Raw genomic sequence first — 26,359 nt, 5'->3', positions numbered from 1 at the left:
TGCGGGGTGCTCAGGTGGGTACCACCTGCTCTCCGGTGTTCCCGGCCAGGGCCAGCACCACATCTGCTGGATCCAGCCTCCCCCGCTGCCCTTATTTGAGTTTTGACCCTTTTCTCCCCAGGGCTTGAGGGGCACCCAGGTTCCCCCCTTTCTGCAGGGCTTGGGGCTATGGACCCTTGGGCTGCTCAGCACAACCCCAGCTTTCCAGGTGCCCTTGGCCCAGGGTGACCCCGTCCCTTGGGTACCACCTGCCCCTGCATTGTCCCCCCCCAGCCTCCCAGCCCATCCATACAGCCACCCCAGTGCTGGCTGTGTCCCACCAGGGTGTGGGGGCTTTTCCTCACCCTTCCAGCATCTCCCACAGCCACCGTCATCCCCTGGGTGAGGATGAGGGACCAGGCTCAGGGCTTGGCCTCACGCTGGCAGTGGGGCAGGGGGTAAATGCGGGGGAAGGACACGACCCCAGGGAGAGGCAGGACCACCGCACGGGACACGGGGCTGCGGCTGGCGGGGACATGACGGGGACACTGCCCGGGGGGGAAACACACACACACAGACCCAGACACACGCGTGTGCCCGGGGGTCGAGCAGCAGCCCCCAGGCCGGGCCGGGCCATGCGGGGGGGCCGGGCCGGGCCCCCCGGGCTGGGCTGCAGGCGGTGCCGCATTCCGGAGTACCAGCATTTGCTGGAGGCCGGTGCCAGCAGGCGTTGGCAGGTTTGGAGCTTCGCAGCGATTCCAGGCACAGATGTCCTTGTTTTAACTCCTCTGCGATGGAGCCTGGCAGGCCGGGCGGGGGAGGGGGGCGGCTCGGCAGCCCCCGGTGCGGCGGGGACCGCTGCCAACCCGACCTGCCCTGGCCGCAGCTCCGGGGACCGCGGGGACCCCCCACCCCCGGGTGGCGTCCCCGTCTCCCCATCGCACAAAGCCGGGGGCAGCCCCCCTAAACCGGGGGCCACAGCCACGACCCCCGGGCACCCCCCAGCCCCCACAGCGGGGCCGCCTGGCCCCGGTGGCAATAACGGGGCCGCCTCCGCAGCGCGGCGAGCGCCCAGCGCCGGGAGCCTCCGTTTTTTATGGTATCTGCAATTTTGGCAGAAATCTGTCTTTAATTTAGCTGTCCATATAAAAATCCGCACTGTATAATAATGAACAGATGCCATGAAATTTAAACTGAAGCAATGACTCCTCCTCCCCCCCCCCGGCTGGCACTCGCCGGTGGCAGCGGCGACCCGGAGCTGGCGCTGGCCCCGCGCCCCCGCCGCGCTCCGCCGGGCCGGGAGGGGGGCCGGGAGAGGGGCCGGGCCGGGCCGGGCCGGGGGCACCGGGGGTTGTGGGGAGGGGAGAGGGGGGGAGACCCCCCCCCCCAATCTCATCCTGCCTTCATATAGTGGGGCTGAGTCCGGGCGAGCCGCCACCGCGGCGTGCCCCCGGTGCTGGCCCCGCTCCTGTCCCCCCGGCGGTGACGGGGTCTCCGGTAACATCCCCCCCGCTCCCCCAACCCTCCAACCCTCCCCGACGTGACTTTGATCCCACCATGATCACGCAAAACCCTGGCAGAACTCGGCGGGTGGCGGCGGCGGATCCCGACCTCCCGCCTCCCTCCCAGGGAGCAACCGGGGCCGCGGTGCGGGCCGGCTGGGCACCGGGACCGGGCAGCGGAGCCTGGTACCGGGGCCCTGCACCCCGCCAGTGCACCGGAGCTCTGCAGAGGGCCATGCCACCGGAGCTTGCTACCGGAGCCGTGCACCGGAGCTTTGCAACGAAGCCGTGCACCGGGAGCACCGGGCACCAAAACCGTCCACCGGAGCTTTGCACCGGGGCTGTGCACCGAATGCGGGGCCGCATTGCGGGGCCGGTCGGTACTGGAGCAGCCGGGCGGGTTCCCGTATCCCCTCGCTTCGGCGGGGCCGGGGAAACAAAAATCCCGGGAATTGAACGTTAACGGCAGCCCCACCACCGGGGCCGGCCCCCCCTGCACAGCCGGCCCCGGCCCCTTCCCGGGAGCAGATGTCGGCGCCCCCCCGCAGCCCCCCGGCCCCCCGCGGCCCCCCTCCCTTCCGCCGGGGCATTGGCCCTTCGCCGCCGCATCTCCGGGCCGCGGCCCCGGTGCCGCCGGTTGCGGGTGACGGCCGAACGGCCGCGCACCGGCCCCGCCCGGGCCCCCGGAGCCCCGGCCCGGGCTCCCCCCCGGAGCGGCCCCGGGGCTTCTTCCCCGGAGAAACGAGGTCCTTCCCGGGAGGACGCTCGGGCCGGAGCCGTCGGAAGAGGCTTCGCTCCTCTGCGGGGAGCAGCGGGCACAGGGCACCGGCCGGGGGGGCTCGGGGGAGTCTCGGGGGCCGTGCTCCGCCGCAGCGTCTCGGCGGGTCGTGGCGCGGCCCCGCTCCGCCGCCGGGCCAGGCTCCTCGCCGCCTCCTTCCCCCGCCGGGCCCGGCACGTCGGGGCCGCGCTGGAGCCGCTCCCCGTTTCCAGCCCCGGCGGCGCCGGCCCCGGGCCCAGCCGGGCGGGGGCCACGTCCCGGCCCGACCCCAGACCTGCGCACATTCCCCCCAAAGGCCGCGGGGCTGCGGGGCGCGGATCTCCGCGACCTCTCCCAGGAGCAAACCGGGGGCTCCGTTCCCGCAGCCCCGGCGCTGCCCCGGCGAACGCCACCTCCCGCGGGGAACCGGCGACCCGCGTGGCCGTGGGGAGCGGCACCGCACCACCGGGAGCCCAGTCCTTGACCCGGGGTCCTGGGCCGTCGGGTGGTGATGAGCCCCGGTGGCGCGGGCGGTAAAGAGACCGGTTACCGTTCGCCTGGGGAGGCGGCGGGGCCCGGGCGCCCGTTCAGCACCGCCGCAGCGGACAGCTCCGCACCGGGCACCGGCACCGGGCACGGCGCCGGGTCTGCACCGGGCACCGGCACCGGGCACCGGCACCGGGCACCGAGCACCGGCACTGGCGCCGCGCCGGGGCTCCACCTCGCACCGGCACCGGGCACCGCGCCGGGGCTCCGATGGGCACCAGCACAGGCACCGGGACCGGGCACCGCGCCGGGGCTCCGACGGGCACCGGCACTCCATCGGGCACCGGCACCGAGGAGCCGTCACGGGCACCGGACGCCACGCCGGGAGCCGACCGGTTACCGGGGCCGCCACCGAAGAGCCCGGCCTTGGCCACCGGCACCGCGGCCCGGTGCCAGCTCCGGGCACCAGCCTCTGAGCTACCGCTCCCGGGGGACCGGAGCGGTGTCCCCGCCGCCGCTCTCCCGTGACGGCGGGACCGGGACCGACCTGGGCCGCCGCTCCGGATCCCGGTGCCTTTATTGGCGCCGGGGGGGGACGCCGCCTCCCCGGTCCCGGGGGGGACACCCGTGGGGCAGAGCCGCGTTATATCAGCGCCGCCCCACCGCGGGCCGCGCACACGGGCGGCGGGAGCGGCGGCGGCACCGGCACCGCCGAGAGGTGCCGCGGGCGGGGGGTCGGCCCGGTGCCCCCGGTGCCCCGGGGCGGAAGGAAAGCGGCGAAGGCGGCGGAGTCAACATTGAATATTTATTAATCGCCGTCGAAGGACGCTCGGTAATTACAGGTTCGCCGCGAATCGCACCGGCGGCGGCTCGTCACGGCCGACGAGTCCTGGCGGGGCCGGGACCGGGCTGCGAGCGTCCAGCGGGGCCGGGGGGGGGGGAGCCCCGGGGGGGGGCCGGTGCATGCAGTATCGCCGGGCCCCCCCGGCCCCGCGCCCCCCCGCTCCGCCGCCGCCAAGCGGTGTCCGCGGCGGCGGGGCCCGGGGAAGCGGGGGAGCGGGGAGCGGCTCCCGGCGCGGGGGGGGGGGCTCTTGCATATCGTTGGCCATAAATATTTATTAATCGAAATGAAACGGAACAGAAACACGAAAGCACTTCTGGTGTCGGACAGGCGGGTCCCCTTTGCTACAACGGTTTGTGTTTTTTTTTTTTTCTTTTTCTTTTTTTTTTTTTTGTTTTTCCAGGTTTTTTGTTTTGTTTTGTTTTTTTGCAAAACTTTTTTTTTTTTTTTCGTTTTGAAAACATTTCTCAGAAATCATCCTCCTCCTCCCTGGTCTCTAAAAATGCTGGTTTCTTGAAGGTGGTGCGGGCAGGTTCCAAAGGAAAAAAAAAAAAAAAGAAGAAAAAAAAAAAAAAAAAAGCGTTTTATCGGCTTTCCGGCGTCTCCCGACCAAGGGAATGCGGCAAACCGGGGCGAAGACACCCGGGCCGGGCCCCGGCGCCGCGGAGGGGGCGCAGCCCCGCCAGCCCCCCCCGGAGCCCCGCTTGCATAGCTGCGGGCTGCCCTGCCGCGCCCGGCCCCGGCTCCTCCAGCTGGGGAAAACCGCGGCTTCTCCGCGGGGTTGGGGATTTATTCTTTTTTTTTTTTTTAATTAATTTTTCCCCCTTTTTTTTTTTGCTTTTTTTTTCTTCTCTTTTTTCCCCTTTTTTTCTTTTTTTTTTTTCTTTTTTTCCGTTTCAAGTTTTTTAAAACAGGTAAAAAACGTCCTGACACACGCGCTGCGAGAGGAGCTCCCGGGGCTGGGAGCGGGGCCGGGGCCCCCCCAAAGCAAAGTGCATCTCTGAGCGTCCGCCGGGCCGGGCCTGCTTGCATAGATAGAAATGTGGGTTCCTCCCTTCGCCTCTTTATTGCTTCGGAAAGTTGCGCTCCGCGCATCAACGCGGGCTCCTCTCGCTCCCACGGGCCGGGGCAGCGGGTGTCCAATGCCGGGGGGGGTGGGGGGTAAGGAGGGTACGGGGTCACGGCGGTGGAGGGGAGAAACGGCCCAAAATGGGGAAGGGGAGGGGGGTGGGGAAAGGAAAAAAAAAAATTTCCCCCCCAAAAATGAAATGAAAACGAATTAAAAAGAAAACGAAGCGGTTCGATCCAGCGGGCCGGGCTGGGCTCTGGGGGCGGCTCTGCGGGGGGCTGGCGGTGCGGGGGCCGCGCTTGGCGCGTTCCCCCCTCGGGGAAATAATAATAATGATAATAATAATGGTAACAATAATAATGATAATAATAATGATAATAATAATAATAATAATTTAACTAGTCAAATAATAAATAATCATTTAAGGAAAAGGGGAAATCCTCCCAAAAAAGCACTTTGTCCCCACGGGGCGCGGGGACCCGCCGCCGGGGCCGGGTCCCCATATTGCACCAAAGCCCTCGGCGGAGCCCCGGGGGCCGGTTTCCCCACACACACACCCCTTCCTCGGGGCTGGGGCGGTCGGGCGGTGGAGGGGGGGGGGGGGGGGGGCTGGGCGGAGAAGGGCTGGGGGGCTGGGGGGGGGTCAGTTGTGGAAGAAGGCGTTGAGCTCCTCGTACATGGGGCCCCGCTCGTGCGGGAGGTGCATGTCGTAGGGGAAGATGTTCTCGGAGTGGACCCCCCCGCGCATCCCCGTCGAACCGAAGACCAGGTTGTGGCCGGCGGGCCGGGAGCCGGGCAGCGCCGAGTAGTGCATAGAGTAGTGATAGCTTTTCTCGTGGTCGGGGGAAGAAGAGTCCTGCTTGAGGGAGAAGTTGCCGTTGATGCAGAGCGGGGGGCTGAGCCCCCCGTCGTACTCCGAGCTGTTGTAGTCGGGGGACGCGTTGCCGTAGAGGCTCTCGTAGGCGGAGGCGCAGTAGCTGTGTGTCCTCAGCCCGTGGGACCCGGGGCCGGCGGCGGGCGGGCACTGCGCCGCGGCCAGCCGCGAGCAGGGGTAGGGGTAGGGGTGCACGGCGAAGGAGGCGTTGGGCCCGTGGAAACGGCCGCCCTCCTGCCCTTGCTCCGTGAGGAAATTGCGAGAATTGAGCTGCAGGCAACCGGCCACCAGGTTGGTGGTGGGCTGCGACAGCCCCTTGCACAGAGTCTGCACGTAGGAAACCAGGTCGGGCCGTTTGCCCGAGCGCAGGATCTCGGAGAGAGCCCAGATGTAGTTCTTGGCCAGGCGAAGGGTCTCGATTTTGGAGAGCTTTTGGGTTTTGGAGTAGCAGGGCACCACCTTGCGCAGGTTGTCCAGGGCCGCGTTCAGGTCGTGCATGCGGTTGCGCTCCCGGGCGTTCGCCTTCTGCCGCCGCAGCTTGGAGCGCTCCAGCCGCGCCTTGGTCATCTTGCGCTTCTTGGGGCCGCGCTTCTTGGGCCGCTCGCCCTCCGCCTCCTCCAAGCCTTCCTCCTCCTCCTCCTCCTCCTCCTCGTCCCCGCCTAGCTCCCCTTCCTCCTTGCTCTCCCCCAGCGAGCCCTCGGGCGGCTCCTCCGGGAGGGCGCAGCCCTTCCCCGCCCGCTCCTCCTTCTCGCTGCGGGCATCCTCCTCGCACTCCTCGGCCCAGCCGGCGAATTTCGGCACCTCGGGGACCAGGCTGGGCTCGCTGAAAAGGCGCGTCAGCATGGTGGCTGCAGCGGGGGGCAAAGAGCCAGGGTTACCGGCGGCCCCGCCGCCCCCCCCGCCGCCCCCCCGCCCCGCCCCGCGCTCCCCCGGAGCGGCTCCGCCGTGCCGGGACCGGCGAAAACGAATTGGGCGCGGGGACGCCCGCCGCCGCCCCCCGCCCCGGCCGCCCGCCCCCGGGGGCATCGGGGCTCCCCCGGGGCGCGGCGACCACCCCCCCTCGACGACGCCCCCCGCCCCCCCCCCCGGGCTCCCCGCCGCCGCCGCCCGCGCCCCCGCTCCCGGTCACCCGCGCCCGCCGCGACGGGCCCCCGCCCCCGGCCTGGCTGGTGCACCCCCCATCCCCCCCCGCCCCGGTGCCCCGCGGGCCGGGCCCGGTGCCGCCGGCCCCTCTTCGACGCCTCCAACTTTTCCCCTCCGCGGGCGCGGAACGGCCCCGGCCGCGGCTTCGCCACCGCCGTCCCGGGGCCGGAGGGCCGAGGCGCTGCCGCCCTCCCCCCCCATCCCCCCCGCCCCCGTACCCCCTCCGGGCCGGTCAGACCCGCCCGGCGCCCCCCCCCCGGCCCCGGGGCTCCCTCCGGCCGCCGGAGCGCGGGCCCGTGAAATGCGGCGGCATCAAACGGCGGCGCGGCAGGGGGCGGCGGGGGCGGGTCGCGGCCGGGGCCCCCCCCCGGGGGAGCGCGGGGGGGCGCGGGCGGCGGCGCGGCCGGGGGCGCCCCCGGGACCGGCCGGGGCGGCGGGGCCGGGGCGGGGGGGCACCGCCCGGGGCGGGGGCCGGGGGCGCCGCGGGGGAGCGGGGAGGCGGCTCCGCCGGGTCGGGGCCCCCGGGGGCGGCGGCGCGGCGGCTCCCGCGCCGATTTCGTTGATGCCGCTCGGCCGCCGCTGCCCGCTCCGTCCCGACGGGACCCGCGCCGCCCCGGGCGCGCCCAGGCGCGGGGGGGGGGGGGCGGGGGGGGCCGGAACCCCAACACCCCCGCACTCCCCCGGGGAGGGGAGGGGGGGGGGCGCTCCGGGGCAGGGGGGGAAATCCCCATCGGCGGGGCCGGTAGCGAGCGGGAGAACCGAGGGCCGGGGGGAGAACGAAAGACGGGAGGGGGGGGGGTAGGTTTGGGGGGGGAAAGGGCGAGACGTGGCGGAGAAACAAAATCAACATGGAAGTTGCCTTTTCTCCATTCAAGTTTCCTCCGCTGCCCTCCCAGCCCTCCACTTCTTACATAACTCACCTTCGGGCGGACCGCAGGAATTCTTATTTCATTGTTCCCAGCATCTTCTGGGAGCGGGACGCGGCTCCTTGAGGTGCTCCAGCCTCCTGCAGTCCTCTATCCAAAAGGAGGCGAGAGTGGCATCTCTACCCAGCAAAGGGGGTACCAGCTCTGCTGCCAGTGCCATATGGTTGGCACGTCATGCGCGAGAGCTATCACATGAGAGCTAATGATTGACATGCGCTTGCATTCAGGGAGATTTGTCTCTCTGGGGAAGGAGGACTCGCCATCTGTCACTCTGTACTCAAAAAAAAAAAACCAAAAAAAAAAAACAAAAAAAAAACCCCAACCTTTTTCCAAATCTACAGCTCTGCCTACACGCCGCAAAATGGGAACCGGGCGAGATGCAGGCGATGGCGGGGCCGGGCTGAACAATGGAGCCAGCGGCAGGGCGACGGGGGAGACCGGCCATCCCGGCTGGGCCAAGCGTGTCGGGGGCGGCCGGTGGGCACTGGGGCGAGGGGGGAGACGCCGTGGGGACCCTCGCCGGGAGCTGGCATCTGCGGCTCGCCGCAAAAGACTGCGGCGGCTCGCCCAGGTCCGTCCCCACCCTCAATCACCAGCCGAGTGGGGATGGTTGCGGTGCTGAGGGCCTGGTGTGGGCTGGGGGCTGTGGCTGGGTAGGGCCTGGGGGAGGCGGTGGTGGCGGCGCTGCCTGGTTTGGCCACACCAGTGTGGGCAGGGGGCTGCAGGTGTGGGTTTGGACAGGGCCAGTGACTGCAGGGCCATGGGTCCCCACATGGGTGGCACATGGCCCCTCCGGCTGCCCACCACCCCATGGCCCCCGCTGGCACCCCCTCGGCCACGCAGCCGCGCCAGCCTCTCCTTGCAGCCCCGCGGCACAGCCGGGTGTGCACAGACACAGCCAGCCGTCGGCACACTCCTACGTGCGCACACAGACACACGCACACGCTTGCACACACGTGCACGCGCGAGCCCTCCCTGACGCACATGGGGTCCGAGCCCCTCTGTGGATGCGGGTCCCACGGTGGCAGTGGAGGAGGCCCGGCCATGCCGCGGTGCCACCAGCGAGGCCTTTGTCTGCCAGGCACCTCCTCACTTGCCATAGCCCTGTGCCCCGGCCTGGCAGCACCCCGACACCCCCCAGCCTCCCAATCCGTCCCCCCCACGGCCAGACATCGCTGCTGCCGTTCCCCTCGTGCCTGTGCCCCGGTGGCAGCGGGCAGCAGCAGTGAGCCCGTAACGGGGGTGTTGTGTCCCCAGGAGCCCAGCACCCGCTGCCCTGCAGCCATCAGGGCTGAGCCACAGCATGTCCCCGTGTCCTGGATCGCCTCGGTCCCCGCAAGCTCGGGGGGGCCGGGACCTGCCTGGCTCGAGGGGTGGGGGCAGTGGGTGCAGGGTGCTACACACTGGCACGTGCTGGCCATGCGCCACGGGCAAGAGTGGCACGGCCACAGCGTGGGCATGGCAGGGACACAGTGGCAGCAGTGGCCGGGGCTGTGCCCACGCGCAGACAAAGGGCTGGCCGTGCCTGGCCGCCGGGGCTGTGCCAGTGGCGGCACCCGCTCCCCCGGTGCAGGTGTCGGGGCTGGCACGTGACAGAGGGGCCTCCACCGGCAGCGAGCGTCCCCCCCACACGCTGCCGAACCCTCCGACTGTCACTCACGGCTGCGGCCGAGCAGATGGCACCTGGGCTGGAGCTGGCCCGCGGGGAGGCAGGGCCCACCCCAGCCGTGCCGGTGCCGGTGCTGTGCCGGGGCACCGATTCCCGGGCAGCCTTCTGGCACAGCGCAGCCGTTCCATCCCCGCAGCACCGTTCAGCTCCCGCTGTTGCTGCCATCTTCATTTTGCAGGCTGGTGCCAGGCGGGCATCACCGTGCCTGGGGAGCACACCTTCACCCGGTGCCCGCGGCACACCAGCGCTGCCCGTGCCTGCCAGCTCTGGGTAAGTCCCCACGGCGTCGCCCTCGGTTCCCAGGCCAGGGGACCACCCACCCTCGGTGGGGGACACGACCCCCCTCCAGCCTGGCTGCACCCCCTGCCTCGGGGCAGTGAAGCAGGCGGCTCCTGGCACCGGGGTGGCAGCCCATGGGGGACCCCCGCGGGCACCGGGGCTGCCCAAAGCCGAGAAGATGCCACGGTGTGAGCGGGCAGGCTGGCCCGTGTGGGGACAGGGATGGGGACAGGGATGGGGACAGGGGGAAGCCACGAGCCCCTGGCCCAGTGCATCCGTTACAGCCTAATTAGCAGCCGGCGAGCGGCAAGGGTGGGCGCAGGCGTGAGCCTCATCAGCATGCACAGCGCTTGGAGGGAGAAGAAAGTGGAGACATGAAACGGGGAGAGGAGATGAAAGGGGAGCAGGGAGATGAAAACCCAAACCGCTGCATTGTGCCGGGGCGGTGCCGGGGGCCCTTGGCCGGCCTGTGCCGGGACATGGCCCACAGTGCAGGCAGGAGCAGGGATCCCCATGTCCCCCCGCTGTCCCCTCTGCCATGGCTGGTGATGGCACAGGGCAGAGTGGGGCAGGGGCAGCACCATCCTGGTCCCCGGGTGCCTTTGGGGGCAAGGGGGGGTGCATCCAGGGTGGTGAGTGGGGCTCCCAGCATCACGGCGCAGGGGCTGCGTGAGCAGAATCTGGCCCCTGGGGAAGCGGGGCTACCCTGGGGGGCAGGAGCGGGGAGGCTGGAGCGAAGGCAGGACCGGGCACAGCGGGGGGAGCAGGGGCAAGGGATGGGGGCTGGTGCTTTGGGTGCAGGGAGTGTGTGTGGGGGGGTTCTGCTGTCCCAGGAGGTCAGGGCTGGGGGAGCTGGGCCCAGTGACCCCAGGGCTCTGGTCCCCATCCTGGTCCTCATGTGCAGGGATTGGCTTTTCCAGCACTGCTGCCTGTGGTCCCTGGCCACGCCAGCCGGGTCCCTGGGGGTCTCGCTGCCCGGCGGGCACAGCAGGGCCTCTGGCTGGTGCATGAAGCTCTTTCCTCCTGCAAAATTCCTCCTCCGTGTCCCTTCCCCTCCGTCTAGCAGGAAGGTGGCGGATGGCAATGGGGACCCTGCCTGGAGCAGTGGCAGCTTTGTCCTGGAGGTGGGTGCTGGGGACATGTGGCATCCAGAGGGACACGGTGGGGGCACGGCAGTGGGTTGACACTGGCAGAGCCGGGGCTCGGAGCCGGGTGCTGGGTGGTGCTGGGACCCGGCTGGGAGCCACCTGGGCCTGGGCTGGCTCCCGGGGGTCCCGCACGGGGTGAGTTTGCCGGGGCTCAGCCAGCTGCGGCATTGCCAGCGTGGGGGTCATCGCACGGCACCGCAGCTGGCTGCCTCGGCGAGGCCATGGCATCGCACCCCGCCATGGGATGGGGGGCATCCGAGCTGGCCACCTCATCAGTGGGGTCCCCGTCCCCCCTTGGTGGGGGGCTGAGGCGTCTGGGCTGGAGCAGAGGAGCCGGCTCAGCGTCCCCCCGTGAGCGGTGGCGGGGGGGGAGGCGGGGGCCGTGCTGCCAGATGGAGTCGGCTCCGCGCTGCAATATTTCTGGGAGGTGAAGGCTGGGAAGAGATGGATGCGCTAACGGAGCCACCGCCGGGGAATGTCAGCGAGGGGAGGAGAGCGGCAGGAGCGCATCCCTGTCCCCATCCCTGTCCCTGCTGCCTTCGGGGATGAAGTGGCCCCGGGCCCGGTCCCCCGGTGCAGCTCTCCCTCGTGGGACCCATCCCTGGGCATCTTCCAGTCACTGGGTGAGCAGGGCCCCATCTGTGGGTGGGGGTCTCCGAGGGGTGGGGATGGGGGTATCAGTGCCCTGCCCGTCTTCGTGTCCCTAAAGGTCCCTGCAATGGGGACTGTGGGGTCATGGGTGGGTTGGGGAGCCTGGGAGGAGAAAGATGATGGTGGAGGGAAACTGAGGCACAGAGGGAGGAAAAGGGTCGGCCCTGACTCAGCTGGGATCAGGGGGGCTTTTAGCGACCCCCCCTCTTCTTTTGCTCAGGAAAGCCAGGGGGATGCTGTGCCTGCTGGGGGGCTATGGTGCTGGTGCCCAGCAAAGCCCCCCTCACTGGGGGTGGCTGCTTCACCCCCTCCCCGGCTGGATGCTGCCCCTGGGGCAGCCGGACCCCCACCTGCCCGCCCCCACCCTGCCCCCGGCACTGCCATACACAGGACCTGGCAGCGGTTTTTAAGACACAGGCTGTTAATCAGGGAAACGACACCCTGGGAATTGGCCAGCGGGAAACCGCCGGAGCAGCGGCTGTGTGCGGGGATGGGGACAGGGGTCCCGGCGTGGGGGGGGCTGGTGGCCCCAGGGAACCCATGTCCCACCCCTCCGTGCTCCTTTGTCAACCCGTGGGTGCTGGGTCTGCTCCCGGTGGGGTCAGATGCCCCCTGGGGACAGTGGTGGGGCTGGGAGAGGGGGACCCCAGCCCGGGACCACCGGCCGGCTGCTGCTGAGGTCATAGGGCTGCTCTGGTGAGGTCACAACGTGCTGTGACATTGCAGCCGCTGGACTGTGATGTCACAAGGCCACAGGAGCAGACAGGAGAACCCCTGCGGCCACAGCATCGCCCCCCCCCCCTCCCCGTGGCTGCCCTGGCTGGGTCAAAGCGGGGGGGCACAAGGGGCACAGGGGGCCAGCACGGAGCCGGCGGTGCCACCGGCATGGGCACGGTGCGGATGAACGAGCGCTGTTGGCAATGGCCCCCGGCCCCCCCGCGGCAGATGGCGTCCGCTTGGGCCCATTTCAGGGAGCCGGCAGGGCGTGATGGCGAGGGGATGTGGGGTGGGGGGGGGTGGCGGGGACTGCCCGCTGCCACGTCCCCCCCCATGGCCCCCCACCCCTCTGCGCTGCCCCCCCAGAGGTGGGGAGAGGTGGCCAGTGGCCCTCCCAGAAATGTACCGAGTGGTGTCAGGCCTCAGCAGGATGGGTGGCACAGGGGCTGCGGGTGAGGGGGGACCGGAGTGGCACTGGGGACGCTGGCGAAGGGCTGATTCAGGCCTGGGGAGTGGGGGGTGCCAGACCCCCATCATGTGGGGGGGCTCGGGCCACCAGCCCTTAGGAGCGGATCCAGCCTGGTGTTGCCATCGTGGGGCTTGGCTCTTCCAGCCTGTTACAGGGTGCTGGGGGGACCCCTGGGACCCTCGCCTCCATGTCAGAGTGCTGGTGGCCTCCCACCCCTGGGGACCTCGGGGACCCCCGTCCTGCATCCTGGGTGGCTTTGGGGACCGCCAGCCTGGGGAGCAGCACCCCGATGCCAACACCCTGTGCCATGGAGGGCTGGGGAGGGGGGGCCCGGCAGGGAATGGATTTGGGGGGGAGGGGAGTCTCCATGGCGACAGGGCGCCGATGACGACAGTCACCATGGCGAGGCTGCGTGGCCCGGCCTGTTGCCATGGCGATGCGCCTGGCACAGTGAGTCGCCATGGAGATGGCCGAGGGATGGAGCGGTCCCCATGGCGGGGGCCCAGGGCCAGGCTGGGGTTGGGGGGTCCCCGGGGCTGAGCCCCACCACTACCACCACGCGTGGGGCCTCGCACCCTCCCGGCGTGGCACGGCGTGGGGCCGGTGTCGCCGCGTGCCGCCGCGTGCCCGCCGCCGCCGCCGCCCAGGTTCATTTGCACGAGGCTTTTCCACTCCAGTTCACACTACCATCTGACAAGCCCAACTTCTCATTTTCAGAGTAATCACTCCACTGCACTAATTGCACATGCAAATATGCAAATTCGTATTAATTAATTACTATACTAATTAGTTCTGTGGTATTTGCGAGTAATAAATCATTCGGAGGGAGCGGGAAGCTGGAGACCTGGCCCATTTACACTTCGCATAAAATTTTAATAGGCGCTCCGGCTGATCCGGGACAGCCGCGCCGTGCCGCGTTTAAAGGCACAGAGCTGGCACGGCACGGCCTGGCCACGCTGCCCGGCTCGGGGGGCACCAGCACCCCCAGCCCTGGCACGTGGGAGGGGGCAGGGAAAAGGGAAAATGAAGAAAAAGGGCAACAGGGAGGAGGGATGCGGGTGGTTTGGGGGTGCCAGGTTGGTGCCTGGGGGTCCGTGGTGGTTCCGAGCCTGGTGGCTGCGGTAGCACCGGTTGTCTCCTCCTGGGGAAACTGAGGCAGGGAGCGGGGTCCTGCTGGGGAGGGGGTGCAGGGTGCTCCCCACAGCAGCACCCTGCGCCTGGGGGCTCTCCCCTCGCCCGGGGGGGTGTCTGGCATGAGAAGGCCCCCAAGGATGCGGGGACTGAGGAGGGGATCACCCCGCTCTGCAGCTGCTCCAGCTCCTGCCGGCCACCACCGCCACGCCAGCGCTGCCACCACGCCAGCACCACGACCATGTTGGCACCACCACCGCGCCAGCACCGCGCAGCCGCTCCCCGCCGCCACCTTTGGGGATTTTGCAAGCCTTTAATTGTCGTAAGCACAGATTAATTAAGCAGCGATAAACACAAACCCATGCATTATTGATGAATAAGGGTGAGTTCAGGTTGGTGCAAACGTTGTAATTAAATATAAACCTCAAGCTGCCCATTGTTAACGTACAAATTACATTACTATTGCGACACGTGTCGGGGCGCGCGGCCGGGAAGGGGCTCGTGCCCAGCACTGCGACCTTGCTGCACCCTCCGGCCACCAAGGGGGAGAGGGGACAGAGGGGCTGGGAGCAGGGTTTGGGGGTGCAGGAGTGGGGACCCCACCATCCAGCTCCCTCGCCGCAGCCATCCCTGGTTTCGCCGCAACGCCAGGGTCAGGCCCTTTTCCAGCCACATCTGTCCTGCATCCATGTGCAGTGAAGATGCTCCACGCGGCGCCCGGCACAGGCCAAGGGACGTGTCACCGGCCCCCGGCCCCATGGGGACAGCAGCTCCCCAAGGAGAGACGGGGAGTCCCCCTGGCCCCACTGGAGTGGGGACACATGTGGGGTCTGTGCACGTATGTGCACATGCACCCTGCACGCTCCTGTGCGTGTGCACACACACACATGCATGCACACACACACTCGTGTGCACACACGTGCACATCCCTGGCACATACATGCAAGCACACATCCATTCCTGCACACACACATGCATGCACACATGCATACGCATAGGGGTGCGCACACGTCCGTATCCCTGGCACATATGTGCATGCACATACACTCCTGTGCACACACACATATGCACACACATGCATGTCCCTGGCACGCACATAAACATGCACACACTCGGGCACACACATGCATGGACTCACACATATGCACGCACACACATGCACATCCTTGGCACACACACACATGCACACACACACACACGTACATCCTGGCACATACAGACACACATGCGCACACACCCACCCACCTGTGCACACACACATGCGCAGCCACGGCACATGCACACACACACAGAGCCTTGGCACGTGCACGCACACACCTGTGCACATACACATGCATGTAACCCCCAGGTGCCCCCCTCCCCTGTTCCCATCGTCCCACCACCCACCCAAACAGGACAGCCCCCACCCGCAGGGACCCGTGTCCCCACATACCCACCCCCCCGCACGAGCAGAGCCCCCCACCGGGGCACCATCCCCAGCCAGGCCACACTCACACGCATGTCCCTCCCCTATAGATTTGCACCCCACAGCCCCTTTACTGGGATCCCCATGCCAGGTGCTGTGGCTGTGCCCCCCTCCCCACGGGCACCAGGCTCTCCCCACCAAACCCCGACCCTCTGGGCATCTGAATCCCCTGGGGACCCCCCCCCGGGGACAAGTGACAGTGCCACTGGGGTGGGAGGTGAGTAGGGTGGGGGGGCTGCAGGGAGCTTGGGCGAGCCCGGGTGGCTGCACATCCCTGGCTTCCCGCGCCCCTCGCCCGGGTGGGGTTGGCAGCTGGTAGCTATTTATTAACCAGTCATGGTTAAATTGGTTTATAAATTAACAGATGTTTTAACTTTATTCTTTCTTCTGGGAACAGAGGCAGCAAACTGGTCTGTGCTGGCGGTTGGGCATCTTCCGGGCCCCCTCCCCAGGAGGGTCTTATGGATGGGGGGGGATGGGGTGGGGGGAGCAGGGCTGGCGGCCCCCCAGCTGCAGCCCCCCCTGGCAGGGCACCGGGATGGGCTGTCGGGTCCCCTGGGGTCACACCCCCCTGGGGAAGGGGGCGACTGAGGAGGGTACGTGCTACAGGTGGGTAAACTGAGGCACGGCTGTCCCCCGGCATGGGGACACCCCCGAGCTGCCTCTCCCCTGCACCCGCTGCCTCCTCAGGAACTCCAGGCTTGGACCCTCCCGTGTCCCCACCCCCACCCCCCCACCCCCTGGTTTTAACCCATCAGACCCTCCTGGGGGTAGCAGGGAGACCTCAGCACTGGGCTCCATGCACACAGCCCCCCCGCCCCCCCCCCCCGGTTCATGCCCTGTCCGGGTGGGATGCCCACCCTGGTCCCACCCTGGCCAGGAGCATCCCGGGCCATGGGCATGTGGCTTGGCGTGGGCTGGTGGCCAGTGGCTGCCAACCAGGACGGCTCCAGCCGCGGCTCCGCTCTGGCCACCCGGTGCCAAAGCCCTTGAGCCCATGCCCAGGCCTGGTTGTGCCAACACCGGGGTGGCCGTGCCAGCGCCGTGCCCCGCCGTGCCAGCCGCACCGGGGGTGGCAGCTGCCGGCAGCGTGCCGCAGCACCCACGGGCACGGCCGGGCTGGCGAGGGCACCGGCACCAGGCCCAGCCCAGGGGGGACAGGGGGGGCACAGCCCCCTGCCCACCCTGCTGGGGGGGTAGGGATGGGTCCCCTCATCCTGCTGGGGACAGCAGCCCCCCCATCCTGCCGGGGTGTGGGGTCAAAGCGCCCCGGCCCACAGGGGTAGGGGGACACATTCCTTCCACACACCAGGGTTGGAGCCCCCCCATTGCCAGGGATATGGAGTTGGAGCCCCCCCATTTCCAGCGATATGGGGTTGGAGCCCCCCTTGCCAGGGACACAGGGCTGAAGACCCCCCTTTCCAATGACACGGAGTTGGAGACCCCCCTTTCCAGAGATGTGGGGTTGTAGCCCCCTGCTTTCCCACGACATGAGGTTGTAGCACCCCACTTTCCCACGATATAGGGTTGTAGTCCCCCCCTTCCCAGGGACACAGTGTTGCAGCCCCCCTCCTTCCTACAATATGGGGTTGGAGCCCCCCTTTTCCAGGGATAAGGAATTGGAGCCCCCCCGTTCCAGGGATACAGGGTTGCAGCCCCCCTCCCCCCGCCTCGCGCTGGGGTTGGAGCCCCCGTCACGCCGAGGACACGGAATTGCAGCCCCCTCCGCCGCCCATATCGTTTCCCCATCGCACGGAGAGGTCCCCCCCCCCCCCCGCCCCCCCCCCCCCCGGGCAGTGACATTGGCAGCGGGACAGTGAGGTGCCACGGAGGGGGGGGGGGGGCAGGTCCTCAGCCGCCCCCATGCAGTCCCGTTTGGGGAGGGGGGCACCCCCAGGGCCCCTTCCCCTCTGCAGCGCCACGGGCTTGTCTCTGGGGGGGGGCTCCCAGCAGGGAAGGGGTTAAAGCCCCCGCCCCCGCGGGCTCCCACGCGTGTTCCCACTCCTGGCACCTCCCCCGCGCCCGTGGGGGGGGGCACCGGCCCCCACTCGGCCGCCCCCGCTGGAGCTTGGGGCGGGGGGGGCTGTGCCCGGGGGGCTGCACCCACGGTGGGTCCGGGAGTGGGGGGGCTCGGGCACCCCCTCGCACAGGGCACCCAGGAGTCCGGGGGGGGGACCCACGGTGAGGGGCGCTGGGGGGGGGTCGGCACCGACGGACACCCCCGCCCTGGCCCCGCCCCCGCCCAGGCCCCGCCCCCCGACACTTACCTTTTGGACCGGGCAATAGGCGTTCCCGTGTCCTCTTGTCCCCACAGTGCCCTGTCCCTATGGCACCCATCCCCACGGCTCCCCGTCCCCATGGCACCCCATCCCCACGGCATCCTGTCCCCATGGCACCCCATCCCCACGGCACCCTGTCCCCACGATGCTCCGTCCCTGGTGCACCCCATCACGCAATGTCTACCTGCTCCCATGATGGTCCATCCCCACGGCACCCCATCCCCATGGCACCCCATCCCCATGGCACACCATTCCCATGGCATCCTGTCCCCATGGCACCACGTCCCCCGCCATAGCACCCAATCCCCACGGCACCCCATCCCCACGGCACCCCAACCCCACGGCACCCCATCCCCATGGCACCCCATCCCCACGGCACCCCAACCCCACGGCACCCCATCCCCATGGCATCCCATCCCCACGGCACCCCATCCCCACGGCACCCCATCCCCATGGCACCCCATCCCCACGGCACCCCATCCCCATGGCATCCCATCCCCATGACACTCCATCCCCATGACACTCCATCCCCATGACACTCCATCCCCATGGCGCCCAATCTCCATGGCGCCCAATCTCCATGGCTCCCCACCCCCATGGCACCCTCTCCCCACGACGCCCCAGCCCCACAGCCCCCTGCCCCCGCCATGTCCAGCCCCCCACCGCCGTTGCTCCGCCGGCGGACGATGGCTCCCGCTCCTCGCCGGTGCCCGCTGGCAGGGGGCGAGGCGGGCGAGCGCCGCTTCCCTGAACCTGCTGCTATTTTTACTTTCTCTGCGGGAGGATTTGCTGCTGCACGGAGCTGCAGCCCCCGCCTCACGGCACGGGGATGGGCACGGCATGGCATGGTATGGCACGGCACGGGTATGGCACGGGTACGGCACAGTCCTTGCCCACCACAGCACAGCCTGGGTGCCCACGGTGCCACTATGGGGCTGACCCATCGAGGAGTGGGGCTGCGTGTGGCTCACGTGTTCCCAGCCCCAGTGGGATGAAGGGGGCTCAGGCACCGCGCCCCCTCCCCAGCAGCGCCGGGTGCCAGGCCTGGTGCGGTCCCCCCCTGCACCAAGCCGCATGTGCCACCCGTGGGTGCAGGCTGCGTGGGTGCAGGCGGGGGCGGAGCGTGCTGATCCCAGGGGGCTGCGGGTGCTGTTGCAGCGCGGGGAGGGGGCCCGGCCACCCCCTCACACAGTGCCTTCGTGGGCGGGAGGAGCGGGAACGGCAGCGGGAAGGAGCCTGGGAACCTGTTGCCATAATGACTCCGGGCCCACACGGGAACGGGGATGGGGACGATGCTCAGGGCCCCCCGGCACAGAGCCAGCCTTGGTGCGGGGTGACCCAGGGACCCCTCGCTCTGTCCCCCCGGCTCAACCCCCCAGCCCCTTCCCACAGGGACATGGGCTCTGTGGGTGCCCATCCGCGGGCTGTCCCCACACGTGGTGGGCACTGCCACCTGGGGCTGTGCTGTGCCACAAGGCCAAGGTCAGCCTCGCAGAGCCTGGCTTGGGTACGCTTGGCCACTCAGAGCCGGGCTTTGCCATGCAGAACCACGCTTTGCCATGCAGAGCTGAGCTTTGCCACACAGAGCCCAGCTTTGCCACACAGAGCTATGGTTTGCCACACTTTGCCATGCAGGGCTGAGCTTTGCCATGCAGAACCACGCTTTGCCATGCAGAGCTGAGCTTTGCCATGCAGAACCATGCTTTGCCATGCAGAGCCGAGCTTTGCCATGCAGAACCACGCTTTGCCATGCAGAGCCGAGCTTTGCCATGCAGAACCATGCTTTGCCATGCAGAGCTGAGCTTTGCCATGCAGAACCACGCTTTGCCATGCAGAGCCGAGCTTTGCCATGCAGAGCTGAGCTTTGCCACACAGAGCCCAGCTTTGCCACACAGAGCTATGGTTTGCCACACTTTGCCATGCAGAGCCGATCTTTGCCATGCAGAACCAGGCTTTGCCATGCAGAGCCCGGCTCTGCCATGCAGAACCGTGCTTTGCCACACAGAGCCCAGCTTTGCCACGCAGAGCCGAGCCTTGCCATGCAGAACCACGTTTTGCTGTGACACACAGAGCTATGGTTTGCCACGCTTTGCCATGCAGAACCACGCTTTGCCACGCAGAGCCGGGCTTTGCCATCTCTGCCGCGTGGGGCCCGGCGGGCGGGAGGCTGGTCCATGGCACGGTGCCACTCGGGTAAATATTTTGCTGGAGCGGCGGCTGCTGGCCCGCGGCCACCCGCAGCCGTTGGAGCACCGGGAGATCCGGGGGCCGGAGCCAGCTCCCGGCTCCCCCTTCCTACTCCCTCCCCACAAGTGGCTTCCTCCACGCCAATGCCACCGCCCAGGCTCTGTCACCTCGCCAGGCCACCCCGTGACTCTGGCTGCTGGTGACCCCGCTGTCCCCCTGCACGGGGACCCACCGGTGGGCCAGGAGAGATGCCCTCAGTCCGGTGTCCGTCCCGGCAGGACCGCGGCACAGCCTGGCACGTGCAGCACCGGTGCTGAGCCGTGCCGGGATGAGGCTGTGCCTGGGGGCCCCGAGCCCCTACTGCTCCGGGGGCAAACTTTGGGTTTGGTGGAATTTTCCACCGGGAAAACCACCGAGAGCTGGGGCAGAGCTGGGGCAGCCAGGCACAGCCGGAGGGGGGGGGGCACAGCCCCCTGCCCCCAGCACCCCCGGCTGGAGCTGGAGCCCTGGCACCTGGACGGGGGGGTGTTTTGGTGGTCCTGTGTCCCTGGGGATGTCCCCTGGCTGTATCCCCCGGGAGATCCCGTCCGTGCTGTCCCCCCATGTGGCACGGAGCAGCCGGGGGGGGGGGGCTTTTCCCACGACCCCCCTGAGGACGAGTGGCCGTGCCCCTGCCCGCCCAGCCCGCGGCTCTGCGGGGAAACTGAGGCACGAGGGATGGGGACTCCGGTGGAGGCCCCCGTTCCCGTCCCATCCCAACCGGCCCCGGCAGCCAGAGGACACCCCCCTGGCAGGGAAGGGGTTAAGGGCCCCCCACAGCTTGGCTGAACCCCCTGGGGGGGCTCCTCAAGGGCTCATTACCGGCCTCAGCCCCCCTGCCCCGGGGGATGAATAATTCAGCGCCTGGTAGGAGATGTGTCCTCCCTCCCTCTCCTTCCTCCTCCTCCTCCTCCTCCTCCTCACCGGCTCTGCCTTCCCCACCTCCCGCCGCGTTCAGTCCTCGCCGTACTGAGCCCCGGGTGCCACCAAACTCCGCGCGGTGGGCACCGGCGGCAGAGACCCCCCTCCGGCAGCGGCGGTGACACTCGGTCGAGGCCATGGACCCCAAGGACCGCAAGAAGATCCAGTTCTCGGTGCCAGCCCCCCCCAGCCAGCTGGACCCCCGCGCCGTTGAGATGGTGAGGGTGGCCGTCAGGGTCCGGGGTCATGCCGGGGGTCCCCTGTCACCCAGCGCTGTGACAAGGGACCCCCGGCATGAGCGGGAGAGATGGGAGACCCCCAAGGGTGCTGATGTGAGCTGGGTCCTGCGGGAGGGATGGGGGCAGATGGGACGGGATGGGGACAGAGTGGGATAGGAGGGATGGGGTGGAACTGGGAGAGCTGGACAAGGGGGATGAGAGGGGACAGGATGGGGGACAGAGGGGACAGGAGGCAGGGAATGGGACTGAGAGAGTAGGACAAGGGGGATTGGAGGGGACAAGGCATGGGATGGAAGGGACAGAGGGGACAGGAGGGATGGGATGGGACAAGGTGGATGGGACGGGACAGGATGGGGGATGGAGGGAACAGGAGGGAAAGGATGGGACTGGGAAAGCAGGACAAGGGGGATCAGAGGGGGACAGGGCATGGGACGGGAGGGACAGTGGGGACAGGACTGGATGGGGGGCACAGGATGGGACAGGGGAGAGATGGGGACAGGAGGAGGGAGCTCCAAGGTCCCTGTGTGAGCTGCGGTCCCGCAGAGGGAGAGTAGTGCCGGAGGACAGGGACAGGGATGGGACAGGAGGGCAGGAGGGAAGGGATGGGACGGAGGGGACAGTGCAGCCACCCCCAGCCAGTTGTCCCTGGCCCAAGGGGACATCCCCAGCACACGCTGGACCCAGACCCCTCACAGAGGGGCCAGGCAGGAGCTGGGGGTCTCATGGGGTTTGGGGGCACTGGGGACATCACAGGGATGCTGGGACGGGACTGTGGCCCCTCTGCGGGGCACTGCATCCTTCAGTGGCACTGGGTTGGTGGGGACCCTCACCCTGGGGACTCCCGCCCCAGCCAGGGCTGGGTGCTCCCCCCGTGCCAGGGGGGTACGTGGCCCCACACGCTCCCTGCCCGCACCCACGCTCACACGCATACACACGCTCACACACGTGCAGGCATGTGCAGGGGGCCTCGTCCTGGGGCGCAGGGCAGGGGACGGGGGGACCCCTGGTGTCCCCAGCTGGTGACACCCCGCTGTGCCCCAGATCCGCCGGCGGAGGCCCACGCCGGCCATGCTCTTCCAGCTCTCCGAGCATTCCTCCCCAGGTGAGACCGGCACCGGCTGGGAATGGGACACAGGGACGTGGTGGCAGGGGATGTCTGGGCCAGGGGCGAGAGGTGGTGACAGGGGTGGGACGTGGTGTCACCAGTGGGCTGTGGTGGCAGGGATGGGATGTGGTGGCAAGCATGGGATGGGTTGTCTGGGATGGGACGTGGTGGCAGGGTGGGATGTGGTGTCACCTGTGCTATGGGATGTCTGTAGTGTCACCTATGCTATGGGATGGGACATGGTGGCAGGGTGGGATGCGGTGTCACCTATGCTGTGGGATGTCTGGGATGGGACATGGTGGCAGGGAGGGGACATGGTGGATGTGGTGTCACCTGTGCTATGGGATGTCTGGGATGCGACATTGTAGCAGGGGGGACATAGTTTCAGGGTGGCATGTGGTGTCACCTGTGCTATGGGATGTCTGCAGCGTCACCTGTGCTATGGGATGCCTGGCATGGGACATGGTGGCAGGGAGGGGACATGATGGCAGCGTGGGATGCGGTGTCACCTATGCTATGGGATGCCTGGGATGGGACATGGTAGCGGGGGGGACATGATTTCAGGGTGGGATGTGGTGTCACCTGTGCTATGGGATGTCTGCAGTGTCACCTATGCTATGGGATGCCCAGGATGGGACGTGGTGGCAGGGTGGGATGTGGTGTCACTTGTGCTATGGGATGCCCAGGATGGGACATGGTGGCAGACTGGGATGCGGTGTCACTTGTGCTATGGGGTGTCTGGGATGGGACATGGAGGCAGGGAGGGGACAGGGTGTCACATAAAGAATGGGGTGGCAGGGAGGGGACACAGTGGCGGAAGGGGATGTGGTGGCAGGCAGGGTAACCCCCTGGAGTGGGGGGCTGGGGTGGGCAGGGACTTGCCGGGGGCTCTGCCGGGTGCCGGCAGCCCCGTCCCACTCACCCCTGTCTCCCTGGTGCTGCTGACCCAGAGGACGAGTCCCTGCCCTACCAGGTGAGTGGGCACCGAGACCCCCGGGGCAGCCCCACTCCCCTGTCCCGTGGCTCCCGGGGCACCGGGGGTTATCGGGACCCAGCCCGGGCGCCTGCCGCCCCATCCCAGCCTGGCCCTGGCGCTTATCGGTTCCTGCCCGGCACGGGCACACGGCGCCAGCACCGTGGGGACGGAGACGGGGACGGGGACACGGAGCCAAGCCAGGCTGTGGGGTTTGGCCGTGGTGCCAACCACCTCGTGACCATCACGGGGACACCACACCAGGGTCCCTAACGCCACATCCCCATGGTGGGGTCCCCAGGGATGGATCCTCATGGCAGGGTCCCCAGCACTGGATCCCCGTGGCGGGGTCCCCAGCAACCAATCCACATGGCGGGGTCCCCATCATGGGGTCCCCAATGCTGCAACTCCATGGCGGGGTCCCCATCATGAGGTCCCCAGTGCTGCATCCCTGTGGCAGGGTCCCCATTGTGGGGTCCCCAACGCTACATCTCCGTGGCAGGGTCCCCATCATGAGGACCCCAGTGCTGCATCCCTGTGGCGGGGTCCCCATTGTAGGGTCCCCAGTGCTGCAACTCCATGACGGGGTCCCCATCATGAGGTCCCCAGTGCTGGATCCCCACGGCAGGGTCTCCAACAACACCCCCCCATGGTGGGGTCCCCACCATGGGGGTCCCCAATGCTACATCCCCATGGCAGGGCCCCACCATGGGGGTTCCCAATGGTGCATCTCCATGGCAGGGTCCCTGTTGTGGGGTCCCCAATGTTACATCCCCATGGCAGGATCCCCACTGTGGGGTCCCCAGTGCTGGATCCCCATGGTGGGGTCTCCAACAATGCATCCCCGTGGTGGGGTCCCCAATGCTGCATCCCCATAGCGGGGTCCCCAGCGCTGCATGTCCGTGGCAGGGTCCTCATCAGCGGGGGGTGGTCAGCCTTAGGTCCCCATTGCAGGACCCCCATCGCAGCATCCTCATCCCGGGCTCCCGACTGCAAGACCCCTGTCACAGCACCCACCTCCCCAGGGGGGTCCCAGCTCCCCGGGGGCTGTGGGGGGATGCCGGGACCCCAGCCCCGATGCTGCTCTCCCCTGCAGCGTGCCTCCGGTGAGGGCTGCCTGCTGAAACCAAAGAGGACCAACCCGTGTGCCTACACACCGCCCTCGCTCAAAGGTACCAGCTGGCACATCTGAAGGGGGAAACTGAGGCACGGGGGCTGTGTGGGGTGGGCTGGGGGCACCCGGGATCCCCCACGCTTCTCCTGGTCCCACGTGGCTCTGTGGCAAGACCCCAGTGCTCCCAGTGCTCAGAGTGGGGTCCTGATGCTGGTACCTCCCCAGCGGTGCAGCGCATCGTGCAGTCCCACCTGGAGAGTGGCCTGGTGGGGGGGGACAGCTCCGACGGGGAGGCCGATGACGGGGAGCACGAGCTGTCCCACGCCTGCGACCCCGACAGCACCCTCGAGACTGGTGAGGGGGACAGGGCTGCCAGAGCCTTGGGGGACACGGGGACATGGGGATGGGGCTGCCAGAGTCCAGGGGACGACATGAGGACAGGATTGCTGGAGCCTGGGGGGACATGGCGACATGGGGATGGGGCTGCCAGAGTCTAGGGGACATGGGGACAGTGCTGCTGGAGCCCAAGGGACATGGGGATAAGGATGCTGGAGCCCAAGGGACATGGGAACCCGATTGCCAGAGCTGGGGGACACAGGAAGACTGGGACAGGGCTGCTGGAGCCCCGAGGTGCAGCGATGGGTGCCACCACCCCCTGTAGCCCTTGGGGACAGGGTGGGTGCTGTGGGGGGGGACAGGCCGGCTGCATTCTCCCCGGGGACCGAGCAGGGCCTGTGGGGGCCACCATGTCCCCCCACTGGGCAGCATCCCCGTCCCTCACCGGGGCCAGCCGGACCCCCGGCCGCTCAGCAGACGCGGTGGCTGCCAGCTCTGGTGGTGCCCCGGTGCCACCGGTGCCTTCCTCTCCCCCTCCTCATCGCCACCCGGCCGAGAAGCCCCGGGGAGCCAGGGCAGAGCCGAGCGGAGCTTCTTCCCCGCCGGCCCCAAGGCGCACAAGCGGAAAGGTAACGGGGTGGGGACAGGGGTGGCAGGGGACAGGGATGGCTGGGGACAGGGATGGTGGGGGGCTGGGGATGGTGGGTGACAAGGATGGCAGAGGGATGGGGATGGAGGTGACAAGGATGGTGAGGGGCTGGGGATGGTGGGGGGCTGGGGATGGTGGGTGACAAGGATGGCGGAGGGATGGGGATGGAGGTGACAAGGATGGTGGGGGACAAGGATGGTGGGGGGCCGGGGGTGGTGGGTGACAAGGATGGTGGGGGGATGGGGATGGAGGTGACAAGGATGGTGGGGGGATGGGGATGGTGGAGGACAAGGATGGTGGGGGGCTGGGGGTGGTGGGGGACAAGGATGGTGGAGGGATGGGGATGGAGGTGACAAGGATGGTGAGGGGATGGGGGTGGTGAGGGACAAGGATGGTGGAGGGATAGGGATGGTGGCAGCTGGGGACAGTGGGGGACAAGGATAGTGGAGGGACAGGGATGGCAGGGGACAAGGATGGCGGGGAACAAGGATGGTGTAGGGTGAGGGACAGTGGGGGACAACGATGGCAGGGGGCCAGGCATGGTAGGGGCCAAGGATGATGGGGGGCTGGGGACAGCAGGGGGCCAGGGGTGGTGGGGGGCTGGGGAAAGTGTGGGACAAGGATGGTGGAGCAGCAGGTATGGCAGGGGGCTGGGGACAACGGGGACAAGGATGGCAGAGGGCCGGGAAGGACAAGGGGCCCTGCCTGCCCACCCCCCGCTGCAGCCCCCTGTCCCAGGGGGTCACCCCGGCGCCGGGGGGGGTGTGGGTGTCCCCTGTCCTCGTGTCCCGCAGGCGGGCAGAAGGTGTCCTTCGCCGGCGGGCTGGAGGAGCGCGGCGAGGCCCTGAAATCCCTGACGGTGTCGGAGATCCCGGAGGATCCCGAGGGAGCGGAGGGTGACGAGGAGGAGCCGGGACGGGAGCAGGAGGAGGGTGGCAGCGGGGGTACGCGGGGCATCCCCCCCCCCTCCCCGGCAGCCCCGGTGCCCGTGGGGTCCCACGCGTGACCTTGTCTGTCCCCAGAGCGGCGACACGTTGGCTTCGCGCCCCCCGGCCCCGAGCGCCATGCGCCCACCTTCCCGCTGGGCACCAGTTAGCCGGCACTGGGCACCCACCGCCCCCCGGCCGCAGCAGCTTCGTCCGTGCCCCCCCCAGCCCCCCCTGCCCTGCCTGCGCTTCGTGTGCCCTGCCTGGACCCCCGCCTCACTGCCAGGGGTCCCGGCCCCAGCCAGCCCCCCCCAGGGGTGCGTGAGGCCTTGTGCCCCCCCCCCAGCTGCTGGGGCAGGCTGTGGGGCTGGGACCCCCGGGTGCTGGCGGGGTGTGGGGCCCCCCCCAGCTCCTGCGCCCTTCGAGCAGAGCCCCCCGCCTGCAATAAACGGCTGTACAGAGAGGCTGGAGCGGCTTTGGGGGTC

At 68.6% G+C, this 26,359-nt stretch overlaps 2 protein-coding genes across 3 annotated transcripts; one reads left to right on the top strand and one right to left on the bottom strand.

Annotated features, from left to right (window-relative positions):
* Positions 1–3,458: 3,458 nt before the first annotated feature.
* Positions 3,459–7,721, bottom strand: NEUROD2 (neuronal differentiation 2). The gene is made up of 2 exons (XM_040617824.1): positions 7,572–7,721; positions 3,459–6,356 (listed from the first exon to the last, which is right to left on the bottom strand). The coding sequence occupies exon 2, from the start codon at positions 6,349–6,351 to the stop codon at positions 5,278–5,280; it is 1,074 nt and encodes a 357-aa protein (XP_040473758.1). The 5' UTR covers positions 6,352–6,356; positions 7,572–7,721; the 3' UTR covers positions 3,459–5,277.
* A 12,608-nt stretch (positions 7,722–20,329) lies between these two features.
* PPP1R1B (protein phosphatase 1 regulatory inhibitor subunit 1B) lies at positions 20,330–26,325 on the top strand. 2 transcript variants are annotated; one of them, XM_040617813.1, is made up of 8 exons: positions 20,330–20,750; positions 21,813–21,873; positions 22,827–22,849; positions 23,946–24,021; positions 24,189–24,317; positions 24,860–24,928; positions 25,743–25,844; positions 25,971–26,325. In XM_040617813.1, exons 1-8 carry the CDS (start codon positions 20,670–20,672, stop codon positions 26,042–26,044), a joined length of 615 nt encoding a protein of 204 aa, XP_040473747.1. In that variant the 5' UTR covers positions 20,330–20,669; the 3' UTR covers positions 26,045–26,325. The 2 variants fall into 2 exon arrangements, with proteins under 2 accessions (XP_040473747.1, XP_040473746.1); XM_040617812.1 differs by having other exon boundaries at positions 20,541–20,750; positions 25,743–25,892.
* The last annotated feature ends 34 nt before the right edge of the window (positions 26,326–26,359 follow it).

The sequence above is a fragment of the Falco naumanni genome, chromosome 18 (genome assembly GCF_017639655.2).
Source record: "Falco naumanni isolate bFalNau1 chromosome 18, bFalNau1.pat, whole genome shotgun sequence".
NCBI lineage: Eukaryota > Metazoa > Chordata > Aves > Falconiformes > Falconidae > Falco > Falco naumanni.
Note: the sequence above shows the minus strand (reverse complement) of the source record. Positions and strands in the feature narration are given on the sequence as shown.

Bases quoted from the DNA above. Each gene is read 5' to 3' on its own strand.
- NEUROD2 (XM_040617824.1), bottom strand. From the start codon at position 6,351: ATGCTGACGCGCCTTTTCAGCGAGCCCAGCCTGGTCCCCGAGGTGCCG.
- PPP1R1B (XM_040617812.1), top strand. From the start codon at position 20,670: ATGGACCCCAAGGACCGCAAGAAGATCCAGTTCTCGGTGCCAGCCCCC. The intron at 20,751-21,812 runs GTGAGGGTGGCC...GCTGTGCCCCAG, and splicing joins ACCCCCGCGCCGTTGAGATG to ATCCGCCGGCGGAGGCCCAC. The intron at 25,893-25,970 runs GTACGCGGGGCA...GTCTGTCCCCAG, and splicing joins GGAGGAGGGTGGCAGCGGGG to AGCGGCGACACGTTGGCTTC.